Source organism: Nothoprocta perdicaria, unplaced genomic scaffold, assembly GCF_003342845.1.
Source record: "Nothoprocta perdicaria isolate Ctin4 unplaced genomic scaffold, notPer1 scaffold_45, whole genome shotgun sequence".
NCBI classification, from domain to species: Eukaryota; Metazoa; Chordata; class Aves; order Tinamiformes; family Tinamidae; genus Nothoprocta; species Nothoprocta perdicaria.
The window spans coordinates 477,950-502,002 of record NW_020455699.1 but is presented as its reverse complement, the minus strand read 5'-3'; the positions used below and the strand labels follow the sequence as shown (position 1 = coordinate 502,002).

The 24,053-nt window shown below is 38.9% G+C and overlaps 1 protein-coding gene across 1 annotated transcript in view; it reads right to left on the bottom strand.

Annotated features, from left to right (window-relative positions):
- The window catches only part of SNX24 (sorting nexin 24), a gene marked incomplete at its 5' end in the record, with an annotated part of 71,015 nt that overhangs the window by 31,407 nt on the left and 15,555 nt on the right, over window positions 1–24,053 (bottom strand). The window contains 2 exon segments of the mRNA XM_026046579.1: window positions 4,000–4,104; window positions 9,288–9,371. Coding sequence (XP_025902364.1) covers window positions 4,000–4,104; window positions 9,288–9,371 — 189 coding nt within the window.

Sequence of the window (24,053 nt, the reverse complement as noted above, 5' to 3'; positions counted from 1 at the left end):
ACAGTACCGCTGCAGTGGCTTCAATGACTTGTTAGATAAGGCCCCTCAGGGCTGTCCTTAGGATCCCAACCTGAGCCTCCAAAGTCCAAGATAAACCCAACTGACTCTTCAGTTGCTCTATCCAAACGATTGACTGTGGTTGCACATCAGTATCTGTGCAAAAGGGAGCATACCAAGTGATCTGTATCTTCTTGAAATACACTATCAAAGGAGCCCATATTTCGTATTTCTTTAAGATAAAGAGCTAGTCTGAGATCACACAGTAGATTTTAAGAAGGCCCAAAAGCTGCAGTGCTTTTTGACAGCCTGCACTATCATCTTCTGCATTTTTCCCTAACTTCTAATACTTTCACCAAACTCACAGAGAAGTAATATCAGCAATCAGACTTTTGAGGCAAGTCCAACTGGCAGCTGTTCTCAAACTGGAGGCTCTCTGTCCTACCTGTATGTCCTACCTCTTCATAACATCAGACTCTTTAAAAAATCTGCAAAAAAGAAGCTTCATAATCATGAACAAATTAGAGCTAAGTTAAAAGTTTTAGCATAATTTAATCATATTTTCAGAGAGATTTTTGTCAGTGATTTGTAATCCAAGAATTTATTTAAAAAATTGGAAGCAGTTGGATGTTAATCTCTGCTCTATCACAAGTTACAAGTTCAGGTACATGAATAAGTTTCTATGAGGTCAAAATTTATATCACACAAGAAGTGATTTGGAGAGACGGTGCAAGTGCTCCCAGCTGACAGCCACCACGAGGTCATSAGCACAGGTTTAGCCTTCCTCCAGTGTCATTAAAATGCATCTGCTTTTGGTGAGACCAGCTCAAACCAAGTCCCACCTGCTACAGGTAAAGAGCATGCGTGGGCACAGTTACCATGGGTCAGAGGAGCAATAGGTTACAGCTTTATACTAGTTTTCTTGAGTGTCTGGGACCCCACTCTTTCTGTCACTTCTCCACATCTCTTTCCTCTATTACAAATTAAATAATCCTCTTTTCCACTTTTCAGTCTTTTGGTTGTTCACAAGCAATCTATATTATTACTGTGCATACTGCTGAGTTACCATATATATTTTTGAATAAATACATTAGTCCTTGCTAGTCAATTGTTTCAGAGTATTAAAAATGAAAGTTGTAAATTCCAGTCAAATTTGTAAAATATTAAAGTCACTTAAAAATATATAAACCAGTTCCACGAAAAAATCAATCCACTGTAACAAGGGAAAAAAAATCCTCATCTCGTTTTTAAAACCACAAAAGCCATTTGATGAGCACTTGCTGACAATGGATTGGAATAAATTTAAGAAAATTATTTTTTGTGTAACTCAATCTAATAATATTTAGCTAGTTTTGTTATTCTTTAGAGAGGAAAAAAAAATTTTTTTGGACTTCCATCCATCCACTCCAAGAAATAACATACCCTGGAAGGATGCAAGGGGATGGTTTCATCATGAGTGACAGTGTACTGCCAAGCGCAGCACCTTCTATCTCACTGCAATGGAATTTACTGCCTTCCCTGCTCCTTAATATGAACTATAAATTCCATGCAGCAATTTTCATTCAAATATCAACTATATTAGACTACACTTTATTAAAATGATATTAAAAATCAGCATGATTGGACCATGTCCAATACAGGTCTCTATTTGTCTGCAATCTTCATGACATATTACTTTATGTTTGCACAATGTTAAGATGCAAAATTTCTACAATGAAATAAAAACATTTGGAAGTGACATCTACATGAATGCTCAACCTTTCCACAAGATCCMAACTGTTTCTGTAAAAAATAAAGTAACAAACCAATTACCATACTGGTTTACTGTCTACAGAAATGGTTATCTAGCATGTAACACATTTGTAATCAAACTTCTCTTAAAGACCAGCTCTCCTTATTATTACCTGAAAATATGTGCAATATTTCATATACAAGATGTTAAATTAAAATCTCATTATACATCTTATGAAATGGCAACACATTCCTATACTGTGTCATGGAATGCAATTGGTGCTTTTCAAGACTGGTCAATTTAAACGCTTTGGTATGTACCTACCATTTCCTAAAATCTGAACCTCATTATTTTAAAATATAAAATTTCATTAYATACAAGTTTTGTTTTCTGTTAGTGAATTTAAAATTAATGATTGCTAGCCAAGTATATTAAGTATTTTAATTATTTCTTTTTTTTTTCCTTTTTTTAATTTAGAATTCACACTAGTATGGATTTAGCTTAGAGGCTGACCTTGTTTTAAATAAGTTGTTAGACCTCCAGCAGTCCCTTACAACCTAACCTGTTCTCTGCTTCTAGAGTGACCAGTGGTGATACAACAGGTGAAAGTTCATTAAATTTATAAAGTTAGTTAATCAACTCYTCCAGTAGAGGGGGATATTCTTTTACAGATTATCGGCAATTAAAATGTGTCATCAAATCTATACTTTTGCAAAAAAATCTCAAAATTGAAATAAACACAGCTGCTCTAACAGTGGTATTTTTCAAATGATAATTTACATAAAACAGGAAAAAAAAAAGAGGAAAAAAACACAGCAAATGTCTGTAAGAGAAAACCATACTAAGAAYGGAGCTGAAATCCATTGCAAAAAAGCTCCACTACTTTTCCAAATACACTCTTTCCAACAGCAGTTTTCTCCACTCGCCTAATAAATATTTTAGGTGCCAACACCACGGTGAAATTCAGAGCAGGAAGGAAAAAAAAAAAGACTACATGTTTCAATAAAGCAATAATAATGAAATAAAAAAAAAAAAAGATACACTACAGACACACAATCCCACAATGTTACCTGAAACGGTCCACATTTTTGGGGAAAAAATGTATTTTTATCCTTTTTTTCTCTCTTTTTTTTTTTTAAGTTTAATACTTTCTAACATCACATTACAATTCTTCTCTCCTTCTTTTACAAATATGCCTGAGAATCAGGGGGGTTCCTGAGCAGTGTAGGCCCAACATGCATTTTCTTYGATGTCAGTTCACTGTCCATTATGTTGCAGTTCCCCACTCCTCCAGCTGTGCCTCTGCAGCTGTGCATGAGGACACAAATCAGATCTCTGAAAGGATCCAAGAAAAAATAAAAGCCCTATTCTCATCCTCATTCTCTTCCCCAAACAATTATCTTTTTGATCAGACAATTCCAGATCCTCTTTAATAAAACAACACTTGCTTCAGCGCAGCTGAAGGCACATTGAACTAGAAATGTGTATAGAAATCTAGCTGTGGAACCAGACCATCGGGCTTCTTCAAATTATAAGCGAAAAGTGCTTGAAACGATCATGGTGAGAGCAGAAATTCCATCTACTAAAAAGCAAGAGATTTATCACTCCTATATGCAAGTGTCTATACACCAAAGTCATTCCTGAAAGCGTTTAAGAATTTGTGACAGAATTATAAGCCAAATGGGTAAAAATTTAAATTTTTTTTCAAGTAATGAAACTGAATAAGAGGAATATGAGATGACAGGTAACTTTAAATTCAAGTAATGAAACTGAATAAGAGGAATATGAGATGACAGGTAACTAGTTCAAGCAAACGAGTAGTTCAGACACAGGCACTTACAGTACAGGGATGAGAACTTTTTGAGCTGATTCTTCCCTTTAAAAAGCAAGCATTAATAAAGCTGCCTTATTCCTTTTCTGCAACACTTTTCACTGGTACAGTCATTTATAAAAAAAAAAAAGTAATAATTATTCTCCCCATTTCAGGCACTGGAAAATGAGGTACTAKCAGGTCCTCCAAAGCTGAACTACAGCCAACGGCAGAACCAGAAACAAAATAGAAATAGTCACTTTTCCCAGCAGTTGAGTGCTTCTTAGGTGAACAGAAATGATCATTTCTGCTTAAGTATCTAACTCATTTCCCACACTTAGAAGTGCTCATCAGTGTAAGACCCATCTAATACCTACAGTATCTTCAGTGCGCTTTGGATATTACCAGTCTGAAAACAGACTTATTTTTTATTGCCACACCAACAAAAGGACAGACTCACCTGCAAGTACAACTCCAGACCTTGCCGTCGCTGCTCCAGGACCTTTGGGACCCAGTTCCTCACGTGTTTCGAAGGGATCTCTGGCGTTCTTATGAACTTCTTGAGCTACAGACAGACAGAAAGAAGCCCAGACAACCTGCTAAACATATTTATGGCCACAATGAGAAAGAACAGGTAAAATAACTGCACATAAAAGATAACAGTACTGTAGTCATGTTACTCACCATCAAACTCAGTGAAAYAAGCAACAGACTTCACAATATCTCTTCGCACAGGCAGAAGACAAAAAATTCTCCCACTCAGTTGCACTTCTCATTTAAAAGGAACCCTACTGACAACATCTTGGAAATTTTACAACAAAACTGCATCAGATAGGTGAAAATACTGAGAACAAGGACCCCAGGCCACAGAGGAGAGTGAGTGTGAACCGAAGCAGAGCTGCAACAACCTCAGACTCCGCATGACTCCAGTAAAGCATGAAGCTGAAGCCCAGGAAGAGGCCCAGGCTGCGRCACGGTGGCTCACGGCGGCTCATGCCTTTCTCATCAAAGCTACGATGAGAAGCAGCTGAGAAGGAAGGAGCATCCAGAACACAAGGGAGAGGGACTCGATGCCCACCTCTGAAGGCCCTGGTCTTCACATGCCCAGCTCTGAAGGCCCACGGCCTTGCTAAGGACAGCGACAAAGCACCACTCAGAAACCTCTCAATCCACGTTCAACATTTACAAACAGCTGGGAGAAGTTGAGAGCAGAGAGCTAATGGTTTTCTAGAGAGCTGGTCACCAAGAGAGCAAAAGACGTCTCCTCCCTAAGCTGCAGCAAGAAACTGACAGTTATGTTTAATAGTTTATGCAGAGAAATAGCTAGATTGCTCCTGAATATATTTCCAGAAACTCTACAACTGTTCCTCTGAAGATTCCCACAGGAAAAACTTTTATAGCCATATAAGGAAATATGTGTGTATGTGCATACACGTGTCTACACAAACCCACATAAACATACATTCTGACAACACTAACAATCCTCTTTCTAGAGCAAAATATGTTTTCAAAACCAATAAATATTAACAACATCTTCAAAAYTAAAGAGAAAAAAATAACTGGAACTGACTCCATTGAATTTTAATAGGAGGTGACATTAGACAGTCTTTCTTTTGGATATTGCCTCTGAGTAAACGCAAGGCAAGGAATGCAAGAAAAGAAACTCAAAATTGACTTTGACACACATACCCATGGGAGACTGAGAATTTACATTTCATCTTTGAGCTTGCTGAGATGTCACTATAGGAAAAAGCAGCGCCAACATATCAATGTCTCCACAGTCACAAGTAACGAAGCTCCAACAAGGAAACTTCAATTGCTCTGGAAACATTTTTCAACTTCCTTATTTCTTAACCATGCTACACTACAATTAAACATGAAATGGAAAAAACAAATCCCAAGCATGTGCTTTTAGTAACTGATCTAAAAGTTGAAATACAAAAAAAACTTTTTTTTTCCTCTAAATCTCTAAATTTATCAGGAATGTTGAAGAAGTTACAACCACAGCTGTTGCTAACCATGACAGTGCTTGCAGATGAGTAACAAATTGCTCCAGATGAAGAGAGAGAAATCCAAAACAACACAAGTTTCCACTAAGGCTTAACTGCTTACAAGACAAATACTTTGCGGCTGACACTTCAGCTGATGATTAACAACCTGTTTTCAGTTTGTGACCCTGTGATTTAAAGGCAATAAACAAGGCTAAAACGCAAAAGCGAACGTATTGTGCATAGCTGTAATGTCCATGCAATAGAGATGCACAAAGAATGGGTGATAAGCACATTTTCTTAAGGTTATCATAATCCAACAATAAATTATGCATAATGATTATAATAATGAAGGATATGATGCAAATCTAAATCTCCCTGTGTTAGTTATATGTTGCACCACATTGTACACAGCTCATGAAAAGCTTACTTATCTGAGAACGATAATTGTCCCTAATATCTTCTTGCTTGTAACAGCAAGCTAATGCCTAACTGAAATATTGTTTTRTCTTTTTTCCTCAAGTTTAAAAGATTGCTCAAGTAATTGATTAAAAAACTATTTGTCCAAGTGTAAAAAGTCAATACAATTTACAGCATACAATAATTGTTTTGAAACTACAAAAAATGCAAACAAGCATGTAAAACTTAGTATTTTTGCAGATTTTACTGCAGTTGCCATAACATTGTCAGCTTCTAACATTCTGGTACTAAAAAAGAAATACCAGTACTTTAAAATTCAAATAGAAGAAATAATATAAATATATATATATATACACACACACACACACAGAGAGTTGTATTTTTGTCACAGTTGCATTTCTGTTTTTCTGTATTTGTTTGTCACAGTTAAATTTCTGTCTGTTTTAAGACAGAAAGGGTTTTACTACTATAGATCTGCCTGAATGAAAATAACAAACAGAAAAGAAAAGGTACAGAATTGAAAACTGTACTGTAATGTGAAGTGTGCAGAACCTGAAAACTCTACCTGGCCCTTCATAACCGGCCAAAATACAAGGGCCTATGCAATCTACAAGGCAAAACCCACAGCAGCAGATGCTTTCCTTGTATTCCCAATTTATCATACCAGGCCTGAAAAAAAAAAAAAAAAATAGACCTTTTTCATTACATTCATTATAGCTGAACTGTTGAGGAAATGGGATGTAACTTTTTCATTCATCTGGAACACAGACAAAAGACAGCAGAGACGCCTTCTTTTCGAAAACTCTTTTTTAAAATACATCAGATCATTAATTAGTATTCTGATGAATGAATAATCTYTTACTCTATATGAGCAATTGAGTTCTTCCTGTATATAAATCCCGTGTACTACGTTCTTATCAGGCAAAAGGTACCACCTCTCCTCTYGCCTCTATTGCAGTTTTGTAATAATTTTGCTCCCCACAAAGGCTTTACTTTTACTACTCACTTGGACATCTCCAACCCTAAATACACATTGAATACTCCGTAAATTTAAAGATATCTTCCATGCATTCACAGCTCTCTACAGTGAAACTTGCACAGTAAATTGCGTGGGAGAAGAAGGACAGAGAATAAAATGCTCTGCTACAATGCTGAAAGCACATTTGCTATATTGAGATCAGTGTATATTGTGCCACATGATGTGCCACAACTGTTTGTATGAGTGAGATACAAGTTTAAAACATTGTTCTTCAGTAAAAACTGTTTGAATCCACATTATGTCACTGTAGACAAGATAAACGTACTTTCTTAGTAGAGCTTTGAGATTTTCCACTTCTATCAGAAAACAAAGAGGAGAAAAATTAAAAAAAAAAAAGTGAAATGGCCTAGCATATTACTGTAGCTGACTTTTTCTTGTATTTTTGCAACTCTGAAAGCAATAAAACAATCTCAGAGCAGGAGCTGTTCAACCACTGTGTTTACTGAAAATTTTACTACAACTAAAAACAACATGAAGTAATGAAATATGCTGTGCCAAAATATGCTGGGTGCTTTGCATYGGTCCAGAAAACGAGCACAAAAAAGTTAGCCAAGTCCAGAGAGTATTTTAAACAGCTAACAAGCAGATGAGGAGTAAGATATAACAGACTGAACAGTGCTGTAAAGAATATCCTGACAGAATTTCTATTTTTCAGGTTTGTTTATTTTGCTGCTATTTATGAGGAGAGAGGAAAGGGCCATCATTTACAGTTCTCCTGATGTTCTAAGGAGAAATCTCTCTCTTTAAAGAGAGGAACTATTGCAAAAGAGTGAAGGAGACGAAGCTTTGAGTAAGACTGCAGTCCCTCACAACATCTGTGTGGAGTAGTGAGGGGAACATGTAAGTGAAGCATAAAATGAGAGACAGACAAGAACTAAATTCTGCAATTCCAAAAAAATACAGTGAAAACAGACAACAACTAGAGAAAACAGTATACTTGTGTAGATTTGAGTCACATAAATTGAGATTCTCCTCTCTTAGTGTTTCCTAATTTATTTGCACTGGTAATCTCTACTTGCCTGCTTTATTTTCAAGTACAGGRCAGCTCTCACACATAGAGTAGAACATGCACATAATGTGCTGGTGGGTAACCAGGTGGTGGTAACACTGAATATGGCAWTATTGCTAATGAAGTATTGTATTCAATATAAACACAAGGGGGAAATAACTAAGAGAGACCTGAATTAAACAGCAAACAAGAAAATGCATATTAAAACGTGGCAGTTCATATCACATTGGGGGCTAGCAAAACTTGAGAAATACATGCAGACACGAACGACTGTGCAGCAAGGCTAAACGTTCTTCCTCTCTGAATTTCTAATGGCCCAACGCACAGTTGCGGCTATGTGAACCGCCTTTTGCTGCCGTGTTTGCACATCCCTGTGCTGCTGTGCCATGCGAGCTGACAGCATCACCTTCCTTGCCGCCTGCATGAAGCCATCCCTCTGAATGTCTCCAAGACCACCAGCAAAACTGCCCCTGCACCCGCAGGTGCAAAGCCTTTCCCAGGTGCCTTTGGAGGACACGGCTTTTCCTCAGCACGAGGCAAGCTGCGCACACGAGCCCTGCTCCTAGGCAAGGACAGCTGACCAGGGCCTCTTCCTCCCGGCCCACGCTTGGGAAACTGCTGCTTCTTCACAAGTCTCAGTCACATTAATGGGCCCCTATAAGGCAAGAGAGATGTAAAACTTGCCCCATGGGTGCACAGCTGTAAAAGCCACATCCAGTACAGCCCACGGGAGAAAATATACTTTAACACTCAACAAAACAATTTAAAGAACAGCTAGTAGCTATCCAATTTTGAAAGCAGTTTGTGTCCTTTAATAAGAGAAATGTGTGCATACACTGAACGGCTATTTTATATCCCATTCATCTATAAAGAGCAGAGGAATGAGTAGGTCTGCATCATCTCTCATATTTCCCGCTTCTATCTCTATACCAGTTAGCATAGTTGGTGGGTTAGCAACACAAATGTTCACAGCTAACTGACTATTTGCCTAACTAGATAAAAACTAAAACAATATTTGCTAGTTGATGAGCCTTATTTCATGATTTCAAAAAGAAAAAAAATTGCCACAGGCAAGCAATTTAAGAATACAATATATAAACAATATATGAAAATGGCAGTAARAAACCTCTGAGAATTCCACAGTCCCTTCCAAGGGCCCAAAGAAGTTGTTAAGTCTTCTGAGAATGCCTCAAACACAAGACATATATAAGATAGGCAACAATTTCAAGTGAGAGAAAAGGTATCAACTAAATTAAAACAAATCTACATCTACTGAAGAAAAAGATAATTACCTTTTTATGAAGAGCATGGAATTCACTATACCTCTTCTCAACAAAATGCTTTCTTCCACTCATTAGCACCTCTATTTTAAAGACCTATAAAATTGCAAACAATAAAAAGGAGATTAACCTTCTTTGCTCAAACAATTCTGTCACATGGTTGAGACTGAACTGCATCTTACCCCTTTAATCACAATGGTTGGTCCCCCCCCAAAATATCATGACGACTCAAGAGGCAATCAAGGAGTACTATAGCTACAATCAAGGGATCAATCACTATGGCTGCATGACATTAGCAAGTTTGTTCAGCAAACACACAAAAAAGTTAGACTGTTTACAGTATATTAAAATGTGAAAATTAAAACATTCCCTTTCAAAAATTGGAAAAAAAAATGTAAGAACAAAAAGAAAAGAGGGAAAAGATATAAGGAGATGTTCTTTTTGTCTCCTGCAACAGTACATGCCAACAAATATACACACATTCAGCAACTCTCTGATAAACAAACCGGTATGTTTTGTACATGGGAAAAAAAAAGAAAAGAAATGCAAAATTTGCATGGCAGGTTGACTTCCACTCAATGTGCATATTCATCTGCAGTCAAACCAAGCCTGTGCTACCACTTTCTTTCTCGGACAAAAAACCCACCACGGCAAAGGCTTGTTTTCTTTGTATGATACATGTGACAGCTCGAGCTGCTGCTGTGGAAGGTTGAAAGGCCAGGAGAAGCAGCTCGCCAGATTCACTAATTAGTAGTCACTAACATGACATTTGCTTGATTCCTAGGTCACAGGGTCAGCGCTGAGGGCAAGTGATGAGAAATATTTTGAAGTACTCAAGAAAATATAGTCTATTAAGTGAAGACAAGAGCAGCAGAGGAGCAATACAAAAAAAGGAGCCTGGTCTGTCCAGGAGATCCTTTGTTTCCTGGTTCACTCTGCAGGCACTGCAAATAATTATTTGCAGGATGATGAGGAACCATGCTCAGGACAGATGATTACATCAATATTCAAGTCTAAGGCCATATCAAAAGTCCTTTAAAATAAGTTTGCAAACAGCCTTTATGCCTGAATGCAGAAAAAAGGGGTTTCTGTCACAATACGCCCAGCTAGCATTGATCAGAGCAAACATACAGAGAGCATTTGAATAAACGCTTTTGATTGTCCACTAGAACCTGCTTTTAAACATAGGTCAAAAATGCTACGGTTCTTCCTGGCTAGCCAAACCATATTAGAAACAGACAGCCTTTTATTTAATCCAGACTGAAATGCATCTACTTTTGTTCCAACATGGCATGGATGGGACCACAGTCATCTCGCACCAATGTTTATATTACCGAAATTAGTTTGGATCTTTGCAATCCATCAAAATAACTTGTGCTACACTCTGCTGCTTTGTAAAGGACTATTTCTATGTCCTAATCACTGAGAGCAGATGACCTTATTTGGGTGTATTGATTCTCTCCCCCCCTTATCTATTTAGACTATTTTGGGAGAACAGCTATTGGCTATTAAACAATTTCTCTCCAGAAATGAATTACACTTGCAAAAGTGCCAGGACATGCTTAGAAATATTGTATAGTTTCAGGCCTGTAAACAAGACCTCATGCAAAGGAGAAGGGAAGCAGCTGGGAGGAAATCAACATAGATTTACTTTTGGAGTTGAGGCCTAACATTCTAATTATACGAGGGAAAAACACTATATACATCTTAYAGCCTATGTACTGCATGAAAATACTGCCTTGTCCAAAGGCTCCACGAGGATCAGAACACTCTCAATCACACAGGAAACATGTAGCACTAAAGGAGCATTAAAGACAAAACTGAAGACAGCCTGAGAGCTGGGTATGAGGCTGGTCAGGTTCGCTATACGCCTGAGTCATAGAACTGCTGAACCCTTAAGGTTGGAAGGGACCTCTAGAGATCATCTAGTCCAACCCCCCTGCTCACACAGGGACACACTTGGCTGTGTTCGAGTGGTCCTGGGAAAGGTGCAGTGATGGTTCTGAGTTAGCCTGATGCTCTGTCTGCCCCAGGCACCTGCTGCTCGCAGCCGGGCAGGCCAAGCGGGGTGTTTTCCCAGGCACCGTGGTCCGCTGGGCGCTCCGACTGCAAATGGGCTCTGCCCAGGGGCGCGGGCAGCCGGCAGGGCCTGCTTAGGCGCAGGGCTCCCTTCCCACAGGACGTGCCGGCTGGCTACGCTCCCGTGTTCCTGCGCTTGTCCACCTGTGGCACCTGCCACCTGCCCACACCCTCCTCAGCCGCCCCGCTGCAGCCCCGCTGCAGCGCTCCCGCCTGCCCGCAGCCCCGCTGCAGCGCTCCTGCCTCGGCAGCCACCCCGCTGCAGCGCTCCCGCCTCCGCAGCCGCCCCGCTGCAGCRCTCCCGCCTGCCCGCAGCCCCGCTGCAGCACTCCTGCCTCGGCAGCCGCCCCGCTGCAGCGCTCCCGCCTGCCCGCAGCCCCGCTGCAGCGCTCCCGCCTCGGCAGCCACCCCGCTGCAGCGCTCCCGCCTCGGCAGCCGCCCCGCTGCAGCGCTCCCACCTCATCAGTGGCCGGCACCTGCAAGGCCGCATTGAGAACCAGCCACACATGAAGCAGAGCTGAAAACGACTTCATCCGATTTTCTAATCCACACAGAGTGGTGCCCATTTTTCTGAAATTTAAAGAGTGTGTGATAAATGCACTAACCAGACAATCTGTCAAATCTTTCAATTAAACATTCACCTGAATTGCAAAGTAACTTATCTAAAGTTATATAAAAGAATATAGAGCTATATAGCTCTCAGAAAAGAGAGCCAAGTGAAACAGCCCATATGTGCCTATGAGCTTCACATTGATAGATGAACTTGGCACAGCTGAATGAATGTCACCTCCTCCCTGTTTACCAGCTTACAATCCACAAAGCAGCCTGAAGGCACAAAAGTGAGTTTATGCATCACCATTTCACCACAAGAACAGGGCCGTGTGGGTGGGAAAGACAGAAAGATACCTTGGCATAAAGGAGAAACTCTCCTTCATCAATTCAAAATAGCTACACACAAATCTCACACATATCGCACAAATTTAAGTGAGCAATTGCAGGCCCTGACAGAGAAACAATGCAAGGAAATTGGTAAAAGTGCCAAAATAAAGAAGGAAGAGCTATGGAAAAAAATGTTATACTGCAAGGAAATTACTTTTCTTGTAAAAATGTTCATGTTCTGCAAACAGATAACTCTGAAAAGACATATGACTCTCTGTAAGTGGCAGTTAGTTTAATGAAAAAGGCAACAATCAGTCACCGAACAGAGCACACAAAATACTTTTCCCAGAGTCACTGAAATACCAGAAATCATACTTCACTGAAAGATTTGCACTTCATCTTGACCAGGACAGAAAGTATCTCAGATACACATGCACCACCAGTGGGAAAGTTCCCTTTACAGGCACTCTGGAACTGTGACTCACCTTTCCTTGTACTAGAACAGCACTTAACCAGGGGTGTTTGCACAGTGACAGAGGATCACTGTTGATTTAAAGAATTCTTCCAAAGGAGYTTAACACACATGCCTGATGCATGGGACAAACATCCTGGCATCAGAAATCAGGTGAAATAATGTTGATCTTTTTCCTAACAAAATTATGGAATTCATACTCCAAACCCTAACCATCAAAAACACACGAAAAACTCTAAGAAGAATTTTTCAGTTGTTTTTAAAWGAAAGATTTCAAAGCTTTCCTTTTTTATTATTAAATATGTGTGTGTGAGCCCCTTTTCTTCCTCTGTGCTTTATTTCAAAGACGTTGAACATATGCAAATACCACAAAAAAAAATCTCTTTATATCTTACTGGCAGTGCATATGCCTAGTTTTGAAATTCTCTTATATTTATTGATTCTTGATTGTTATCAGACCATTAAGTGAATTGTTCCTTTTCACTTTTATCAAGGGGAAAAAGTCTTGTGTTTTTTTTGTTTTGTTTTTTTTGGCTGCATAAACCGCAGCACTTGAATGGTACAACATAGTAACTAAAACGTATTAAATAAAAAGAAATAATTGGTAGGTATCACCGTGAATTTCCAAGACAGAAAATCTAAGTGGAAGGAAATGGGATCAAATAAGACAAACAACTATTCCTGCTTACTTATATGCCAACATACATAGAAAGAACTATGTTGAATCACTTTCACACTGCCTTGCTCCATATGATACAAATACGAAATGCTCAGACTTAAGTAGTTATCTTATATCTGATAATTAGCCAGATAAATATTSTGGTTTAAATTTTATCAGTTGAAAAAAAAAGGCAGCAAGAATAATAAACATGGCCAGGGGTAAGGAAGAAGACTAAATAAAAAGAAGACCTACTTTTCAGCCTGATTATCTGTTACAAGAGAAAAACACAGATGATTCTTTTATATTCACTCATGGAAATTCCATTAACTGCACAGCTTTATTAATTACGGCAAATTAATACTATCAGATTGTGTATATTTATATACAGAAAATGAATTACAAAGTACATACATTTCTGAAAATTTATAGAGAGAGGCTTGTAGCAGTCTTGCTGAGAATGAGAAGATACAAAAAACAGAGGCAGAAAAAGAGCAGCTTACAAAAACCAGATATATTTGACTAACACTCACCAGGAAAGAAAAACCCACAGCACTCTATTTTTGTGCTTTCCTCTCTTAAGACCAAGCTTACCAATACTATTTAATATATTGCTTACAGAAATAAATATATCCCTTTAGGTGCCTCCGTGTACTTGACAGACTTTTGACTGAAGAATAGCTAATGCATTCAAGTGTCAAGAAACTCAACCTTAAACCTTTGTCACAGCCATATCAAAGGAATTCCAGAACAAATGAAATGACAGCTCCGGTCCTTGAAACACTAATAGGATTTCCACATGTTTAGTGTTTCATTATTGTTCAGACAAAGGCACATTTTCTGTCTCAGTTGTGCTATGACTAGAACAAGACCAYAGCATATGGTAAAGATCAAAAGGTGGCTTTAAACCTGTTTTCATCCTCCAGATCCAGGGGAAGAACAGAGTCCTCAGACAGGAGGAGTACCTGAATGCCTGTTCTAGCACACAGCTGCAAGCAGGTTCAGCAACAWCGTGGTATCTCAGGGGCTTGAACACATCGTGGCAATGCTCCATGCTTCACAAGGCCCTCCAGAGTCGCAGCTGGGGTGAGGGTGGCATTCAGAGCCAACTCAAACTTCACAGCAACTTTGATAAAACCTAATCATGCGATCCCCAAAAAGAAAACAAATTAACTTACTCTGACTTCATCCTTGTGAGGAGGTAGGGCAGCAAAACTCATCCGCAGGGTGGGAACAAAGCAGCATGAGGGCAGAACCAGTCAGCAGTGGGACACGGAGATTGGGCCTGCAAGGGATCTTTTTTTCTTTCCTGCCCAACCACCCCCCTCATTCTAGTTCCCCCAGTCTCGTACCCACTGCCCAGTTTGAGGTAATGCCTTAGAGATCTTCTCTGCCCTAGGTAAATAGCTTATATAGTCACATATCCTCCCCTATAAAAGAGGTGCCTGTGCAAGCTCTGGGCTGCAGAAGAGGGAAGAAGGGTCAGGTATTGGGAGCGGAGGGTCCAGCTGCTCCTTTGGCCAGTGCTGAACCAGCACAGCTCTGTGCGGCCTCTGCGTTTTCCCTAACAAGGACTCCAAAGACACTCATCTTACCTGAAGTCAACCTCCAAATTGGGCTGGATTTGCACACTGTCTCTCTTCCTCACACAAACACTCCACTAACTTCCATCTTCTAAAATCAGGTCATTTCAGGTAGCCACAGACAGCATCTGCTTCATTAAGTTAGAGTGCAGGAAAGGAGTACCTATCATTATTAACTATGGAAATCACGACCCGACATTCTGCGATTATGATGCTGCTTTGTCCAGAGTCCATGAAAGAAAAAGGTCACCACAGGAAAATGCACCATTAATTCCAAGCATGCATTCCTGATAGTTCCAGACTATACAAAGCAGCTGACTGACACTACTTGGCCTGGAGAAACAGCCTTGCTGATTTTTAGAGTGTAGTACATAAATCTGCCACTATTATCCCTAAGTACACCTAGAACGCAACTATATTGTTCTACTGAATTGCTCTGTTAAATTCCATGTTACTACCATGGACTGCCGTTACTGAAAAAGATACCACACTTCAGAACATTTATAAGCACAAGTTATTATTGCAAAYGCTGTTCTACATTCAGATTTCTCCTTAATAATTTGATTCAGCTTTCAGACATCATTTACAGAAAACTCTGTCTCCTCACTAACGCTCACCTTTGGTTACTGTATCCTACCTAATGGTAACATTTTCATAGCAAGTATCTTTTAACATGTAGCTTGTCTTCTGCTCAGATACCACAAAAACAACACTGCAAATATTCCCTATGCCATGCTTTCTTTTGCAGTATCAGTCTTCTCTGTCCACAAATCCTAGTAGTACTGCTAGGAACTGCATACAAAAAGCATGGATAAGATTCTAGGTTCTTCTTCCCAGAGATGCCCTGTGAGACACATATATATCACATTCCTTCGGGATCAGAGAAGCAGATTGTAAATGCATCACTTGCATTGGAACCTGGTGAGAGAGCAACTCCTAGAGAGGAGGCGGCGGCTCTGGGGGGAGGTTCTGTGGCGCTGTCACCACTGCTGAATGAGAGTGGCCGATACATAAGTGTAAATGCTCTTCTGATTTTTTCCAGCTCGCTTTAAACCAATCTCTTCCAAACACATGGTCCATAAATTCCCCTAGGAACTTCTTCGCCACTTCCTGAAAAATAACCAACTTGGCTGTTAAGCTAAGAAAGCCGCTCCCCTGCCAGTGGAACACTGACTATGGAAATCTAATTTGTACCCAAACAAAGAATCTACAAGATTAGACTCACTTTTGGTATTTTTTCTTCACTAGACCTACAGAAAACAACTGTTGCGTAGATGCCATCCTTTTAAAAACTACTTTTTACTGCGGTCAGCTTCTTGATTAGCATTCTCAACCCAAACTGAAGGAAAAAGATGTTGATCTTTTATGGAAGAAAGTTCCTAACAAGCTTTAATGGTTACATTCACAGAGGGGAGAAAAAAAAAAAAAAAAAAAGCTGGTGATAAAATTATATTTATATGACATTGATCAATTCAAAGTTTCATGAAATGTAAAGACCCCTCTCCTTTGTCACAAAATCCTTTTCTGTTTAATCTGGGCTGTCTATAAAAAAATCCTCACACTATAAAGCAAGACAAAACTCCCGACTAAAAGCAAAGTGCCCCGTAGGGCACTCAGCTAGCTGAGAGAAATCCTGTTTTGCCAGGAACCAGACACGTAAGTTTAGAATCTGTATTAATTTGCTTCCAATTGTTATTGCTAGTTGGAAAAAAAAAAAGCCAGGCATTGTAAGAGCCTTCAAAGCAGGCTTTGTTGGCCTTTGTAAACCTATGGAAACCTTTGGAAACAAAAAAATCACATGCCTGTACAACAGGGCTGAGCATCCTCTGCAAACACAGTGTGGCCAGGAGGAAGATACTACGTCCTGTTCCTCAAGGTTTTAACACAAGACATTAATGACAGGRACAGGATCAAAATAAAAACCCAAGTTTTTACCCTTTGCAGTTTACGTGCCATGACTAATGGAAGGCTTCTGGAGTAACTGGAATGATGGCACAGCACATGCAGATGTTCCCAAGCTGGAAGTAGCCTAGTTGGGGCACTGCCTGCAGCACCACCTGCACAACCTGTGGCACGAGTTCAGAGGGACTTAGGCTCCAGTACAGATTTGGACTTGTGCACAAGGCAAGAGTACAGGCAAAAAAAAGACCAAAAAAAAAAAAAAATCTTGTTTGCTCTCCTCGGGGTTATATAGTCTAAAACCATAGGAATTAAGTGGTGGGGAAGCAGGTGAGGGAAAGGCCCTTCAGTCAGGGTCAAGTGGGTGCAACATTTGACTCAATCAACCGACCTGCTCTAAGAGACCACATGCAGATCAGTTATGTCAACATATTCCATACGCTCAAAAGCAGCAGAAATACTGATACAAATCAATATTGAGCATAAGGTATAGAATTCAAGTATCCTATTAGCAATTTCGTGATACAAGATTGAATAACCTATCAGAGAACACTGGTCATACAATTAAATATTTATCATCTCAGGGACAATTAAAATTGATTCAGTGAGAATTTATGCTAATTTTTAACTGGCCTCTCAATCACTTGACGTTACTATGGCAAATATTGAGTAATTACATGCCCATACATACATTCAGCCAGATTAAGTATTATATATCTAACACAATTCTGAGCGATTTTAAGTTACAAATTGAATCTGATGCTGGAAACAAACCAACAAAAGTGTRCACAGTGCAAGAAAAATGAAAGCAACATGTGACCAAAAACAGCACTAAATGTTTCATTAACTGACTGCTGCTTGAATGAAAGATAATACAACCCAACAATCTCTTCATATGTTAACCAAAAATGTCAGACTCAAAAAGTATCGCTCTCAGTTCTAAAATCTATGCCCATCTACATTTTCCTCCAGGGAGGAATAAAACTGAAAACTGAGTCATGTGGAGACTGCAGAGAAAACACACAYACAAACACACAGGGCTGAGACACTTCAGTAATAAAAGCTCTAAGATTCCTAAACACTGTGCATTTTGAGAAAGCAATATCCACCTTCCTGTTTTTAGATGCCAAAATTTCAGTCTAAGTCCTAGCTTTCATGCCCTAGCTTTAGGGTGTAAAAGAARTACTGTTTTAGACCAGCAGAAAACTTTAAACTTGCATCAGCCCCAGATATCTTTACACACAAACACTTAAAATCCTAAATTATGATAAACAAATTCAAATATACTATACAGAAAAAAAAAAAAGGACAGATAATATTACATATCATTTCCTCTTGGGTTTTCATACTTCCAATCTTCTTTTTGTCCCATTGCTCACTTCACGAAAATTATACTTTCCTATGTCAAATTTAACCAAACCTCTTCATTTTTTCTAGTTCTTGCTTTTTGTAAAGAATATAAAAAGCTTCTGTTGTTTCTATCTACATAAAACATTGCCCCAAACAACTTCTTCAAATATTCTTTTCTTACAAACATCGTATTCTTGAATGCCTCCTCCAGTGTCCTCTGCAGAARGAATGTAAACTTTGCTTAGTTTAACTTTACTACAGTGAAAGTTGATTCTCGTACACGTTTACAGAAAGTGCCACTTCCCTACTAAAAGGGCAGAGAAAATACAACTTACTTAAGCCTGTATGTTGCCACTCCACTGCCAGCAGGCTGAGGAAACAACTACTCACTATTCCAAGTAGTCCCTCACCSTCCTTACCTCTTCTTTCACCTACATGTTTCTCATTGGTAAGGAAAACCCTTACCTGCTATCACAGCTGGTTCCTGCCCTTGGGTTTTGCTAGAGCTCACAAGTGCATGTGCTATTTTTAATTAACATTCTAATAATGTTTTAAGAAAGATCCTACAATTAAGGCAAATGATAACCCACAGGAGCTTTGCAAATTTTAGACCTAAAATCTAAGTAGTTCAAACAATGCTGAACAATTTAATTCAACCTTTCCCTAGGAATATTTCAACATCCAAACTTAGGCATGATGCAGAAGCCCAAGGTTAAAAAGCCAACTTACAAAATTAAGGGACTCAGAGCACAGATATATATATACACACMCCCCTATATATGTGTATGTGTGTGYGCGCGCGCRCGCGTGTGTGTGTGTGTGTGTGTGTACCACTACACAGGTTGCATATTCTCCCAAATGTATGGTTTTATAGGTGCCTACTATAGGTGTACGATTTTATAGGTGCCTACTATAGGTCTACTATTTTCTAGGTGTGAAAAACTGTAACACTGGTACTCTTCCTGATTTTGTCATTTCCAGCACACTCTAACATGCAATCCCTTTTAATAAGAAGCACTTAAAATATCTGAAGAAAAGGAAAAAAGTCTATAAAAAGTGCACACACACAAGCCCAAAGATACCCTGAAAACACCTCCCCCAGTGGCACTGCCAGTGCCGGTCCCTCGCTGATTCAACATCAGATACGGCTTTGCTGTAGGAGCTACTGCTGTGCTACATGTAGATTTGGTATTTCTCAACTCCTCCCAGAGTTTATTAAAGACGTACAGAAGGACATAGCAGAGCTTCTCAACAAAATGTGGTATTGATTTTTCCACCTGGGGAAGGAGCTTGTCAGTGAAAATCATCTCTTTGCTCTTCCGCCTCATGAGAGAAAAGTCTCAAGAAAAAGGAAAAAAAAAAGGCAGAATTTTGCTTTAGTGAGTACTTTGGGATATAGTGACATGACATAAATAGAAAAAGAAATCAACAAGTACTATCATACTTAAGACATTCTTGAAGTATTTACAAGGAAAAATGCCGTATTTCTCAAAACTCCTTAACCACTGCAGTTGCTGAAAAACACTCAACGAACCCAATAGAGGATTTTAACTGGAACAAATGTTTCACATTATCCTTTAAACTCACAGAAGATAATATGACCCAGTTCATTAAAATGCATACATAAAAAACGGCTATAGAATTAAAAGGATGCTATTTGCTTTTCTTCTATATTACATATTAGCTTTCTGAGATGTATGCCTTTAAAAAATATTGACCATTAATATCACGTAAAATTCTTGCACCTTATAAAAGTGAATGTAATATTTCTGACAGTCAAGACTGCTACTATTTTAATAATCGTAAGAGGAGGTATGGTACATTATTGCATTTTAAATGACAAAATAATAGTTACAAAATAATTTCAGAAAAACCTGAGGGCTTGAAAGGCTTTGGACAGTTGTTGTTTCATATAACTATCAGCCAATATGTTCAGTGTCAAAAAAATCTTTCCCTGAAATGTGTCACTACGACACTCTGCAAAATAAAAAGCTTGTAAAGCTCTACCTACCAGGAACATGGAGATCTGCAACATGCTATATAATCTAATTTCTAGACCAGATATTTCTACTCAAAATAATACTGAAAAAAAAAAATCATAAAGCCTTTAGTGAGGTGTATGATCTCAGCTAAAAATAGGCAGAACTAAATTTATTGGTTCTACGGGAAAGATTTTTTTCAGACATCAAAAAAATTCTTTGCACTGACTCCCCACACATACATACTTTCTATCATTCTCTCATTCTGCCCAGTTACAAGAACTGATGGAAAATTATTGCATGCTGATATCACTCAATTTTTCTAAAAAACACAACTATCACAAGATCTAATGCAAACTGCAGCTTATCTAATAGCCTAATTAGAAAGATAAACACCTCAGAGAGAGATCCAGAGGGGCTGTGAAGAAAGCCAARCGGCAGCACGTCAAGACCGAGCGCAACGTGCTCGTGCTGCTGCGTTGGGTAGGAGCCCTGACCAGAAACCTTCAAGGATCCAGGCCCACCAAAATTACTGTCTGTGTGAAATGTATTCCCACGTCAGGAGGAAAAGAGTCTCTTTCCACCCTTATTTTAAGACAGTTAGAGGATCACAAGATTTTTCTTCCTTGCCCACAGTAATATTTTGTTTGTTTTAGCTGTGAACATCCTGTTGCAGCACTTTGCAGGAGGAAGGAGAGCTCGAGAGTTTGCATCTTCTCATTGACTTCACATTATTCCTCTTAGGAATCCTTTACCTTTCCTACTAGGCATGGAAGAAAACACTTGGTAAACTACTCACAATACACAAAATCTTTTTAAACTTGCAGACAATAGTGCTTTCCTCAAAAGTAATTCAAGACATGAGCTGACCACTGACTAGAATTCTAAGCATGTCTCACCTTTGTAGCTCTTCCTAATCTCTCCAGCTCCAGCACTGTTTTCTTATGCATGCCTTACTTCCACTCCAAAAGAGGCTAATATTAGCATGCGGTCTCAATATCTTTTATAAACAAGAGTGAAACTTCCCAGATTGGTGGAGATCTAATAATTGYGTCGTCTTCATTGTTATCACCCAAGTTTAACACACTATCTTAACAAAGGTTCAGATGTTAACTAGCAACAATTGGTTTTCCTAAACCGCTACCAGAAGTTGCTTATTAATGAACATGCCTATCAGACTATGAACGCATACATTACATCCTTATTAATACCGGGAAATAATATAATGTTATTAAAACTCTGTTGTTTAATTAAGATTCAAAGCAAAGTTCTAGTAAAGGAAGACCCAYGTCCTTCTATTTTCAGTCATATTCTAAGGCGTCAACCTATGCTCTATGAAGCATCCAGAAAACTGACAAGAGCCCTGGCACAGGCTGCCCAGGGAAGCTCTGGAGTCTCCTTCTCTGGAGCTCTTCCGAACCTGTCTGGATGCCGCCCTGTGCCCCGTGCTCTGGGTGTCCCTGCTGGAGCAGGGGGGTTGGACTAGATGAGCTCTGGAGGTCCCTTCCAACCTCAACCATTCTGTGATTCCGTSAATTTAAGGTAAATTGAATTTAGCATCCAAAGAATGAACTGTATACACTAACATAAGCGAAATATTGCTGTTCTGTGTTTATCTGAAATTGATCCAAGGCATCATAAAATCATTGTGTTCTACTGCTGGCATATTGATGCAAACTGAAAATACTCAAGTAAGAATTGTTGGTCTCAGTTCTGAAAATATTCCCAGAAAGCAGCATAAGAAAGCACTCTTAAAGCAAACCGTTATTAAATGCCTACGAGCATACTGCAGAGGAAAACTGATAAATCTGCGAAAGAGCTAAGAGTGCTTTTCTAAAGAATCTTCCTCAGGGGCAGAGTCTATGAAAAGCATAACTCAAATAAGGCCCAGCCCATAAACACTACAGTAGGTGCAAAAATACCTGCATGATCTTTATCAGTATGGTTTGGGCACTGCATGAAAAGAGGAAGTATATGGCGATGGAACAGAAAATAAATCTGTTTTTAAAATACAAATTTGGCAAGCACAAGTTTTTAAATCCAATAAATATTACACAGATTTGGAGTTATCTATGTAAGATCTATTCACATTTTAAAGATCTTTTTTTTTCCTCCAAACTACCACAACTGGCACAAGCATCCAATTATTAATGAATACATTGCCTTAAAATAACAATACAAGGAAAGAAAGAAAGAAAGAAAGAAAGAGGATTGCCTGCATGTGATAAGAGGCATTTAAAATGGTTAACATATTGGGAATAAAAGTCTGGAAATAGTTTTGATGNGGGAATAAAAGTCTGGAAATAGTTTTGATGTTTTTGCTATTCTTAAAAAGGGTATTGAAATGTCCTGAATTCTTTGGTGAAGACTCTCAGTAATAACTGAACAGCAATCAAATATCTTCTTTCTTCTACCCACTTCATGCRGAGCAGCTCACAGAGCTGTGGTAACAGCCTTGACAAACATTCTTCTGCAGATTATGGCTCAGTCTAAAATAAGAAATGCAAACATGTTTCCTCTTTCCTCTCCCTCCCATCTCACAGTACTTTTAATTGGTGAAAAGTTGTACTTCCTAGACTTTCTGTTAATGGTACGAAAAAAGTCCCCTGCCCAAAAAAACCTCAAATGACTTGCTCCCAAATCACTTTTGTATTATCCCTTCTCAAGACACCTATTTACATGAAATCTCTTATAGTTTCTCTGCCTGTATAAAATGCAGATGCCACTGCACATCAGGCCTGGGTTTGCCTCTTTGCACAGACAGTCCAAAACAGTTTTCCTGATCTGTTTCAACTTGAAATGTTGTCAATATATGGATTGTCTTGCTTTCTAATTCAGTGAAAAATCTAGTTTTCCATTAGTCTCTGCCTTTCTAATTTTCGATACAGCTTTACTAAATGTAATTATTAAAGGCAGATTCAAGAAAGCAATTACTGAGCTACTGGTTTGTATCTCTGAAGTCTTAATAAGGAACAAGAAGTAGAAGTGACAGAAACACTGCAAAACCTGTTAAAAAAGAATACCACCACTTTATTTTAATATATAAGCAACACAGAGAGCGTATGCAACAGACGAGTATGGAAAATTGTTTTGTTCAGTATGTTTGGGTTGACCATACRACTCTTTGTCACTTCAAATGAGTTTGCATCTTCTGCGTGGTCTATTTWGTTTGCATGGCAACTTCAGAAATGCAGAAATAGACTTTAAAAGAATTTTAAAAACATAACAGTGCATCAAGAGTGGGACTGTGAGCAAGCATTTACCCTCTTCATTTGGGATTTTCAAGGTTTTCTGAAGGTCAGTATATTTAGAACCATTATAACGGACTTTGAGATACCTACTTTCAGTTGCCAGTGTATGCCAATTAAATATCAGGGGAAAAAAAAGGTGTTCTTTGTAAGAAAACRTAATATAAAAACCACATATAGTAGAGTAGTGTGAACCTAAGTACCTGAAAACAGAAAAGCACTGAAAGTTGCAGCAAAGTGKTTTTTTTTTGCTTGTTCCTAGAGACCCACAACTATCAACCTCACTTGATACTTGTGTGGAGACACACAGGACAGTCCATCCACAACACCATCCTACCACATGAGGATGTTTTCTGCTTCTCCCTCAGCCTCACGATTCAGTTAATCAACTTCTTTTCTACCCTACAAAAAAGTGGATAAAATCCTGACCAAAATTAGGGAAATGRCATAAGTCCCATGTAACAGCTGTAGTGGGAACTTGATACCACTCTGAAGCTTTTGTGACACACAATATCACTGTTCACACCATTTTGGTCACTTTAATTATCAGAAAGACAATAGGTTCATTGTCTTGCCTAAGCATGGCGCTTGCTCACGGGCCACAACATGGCGCCGAACTCGGCACTTGCTC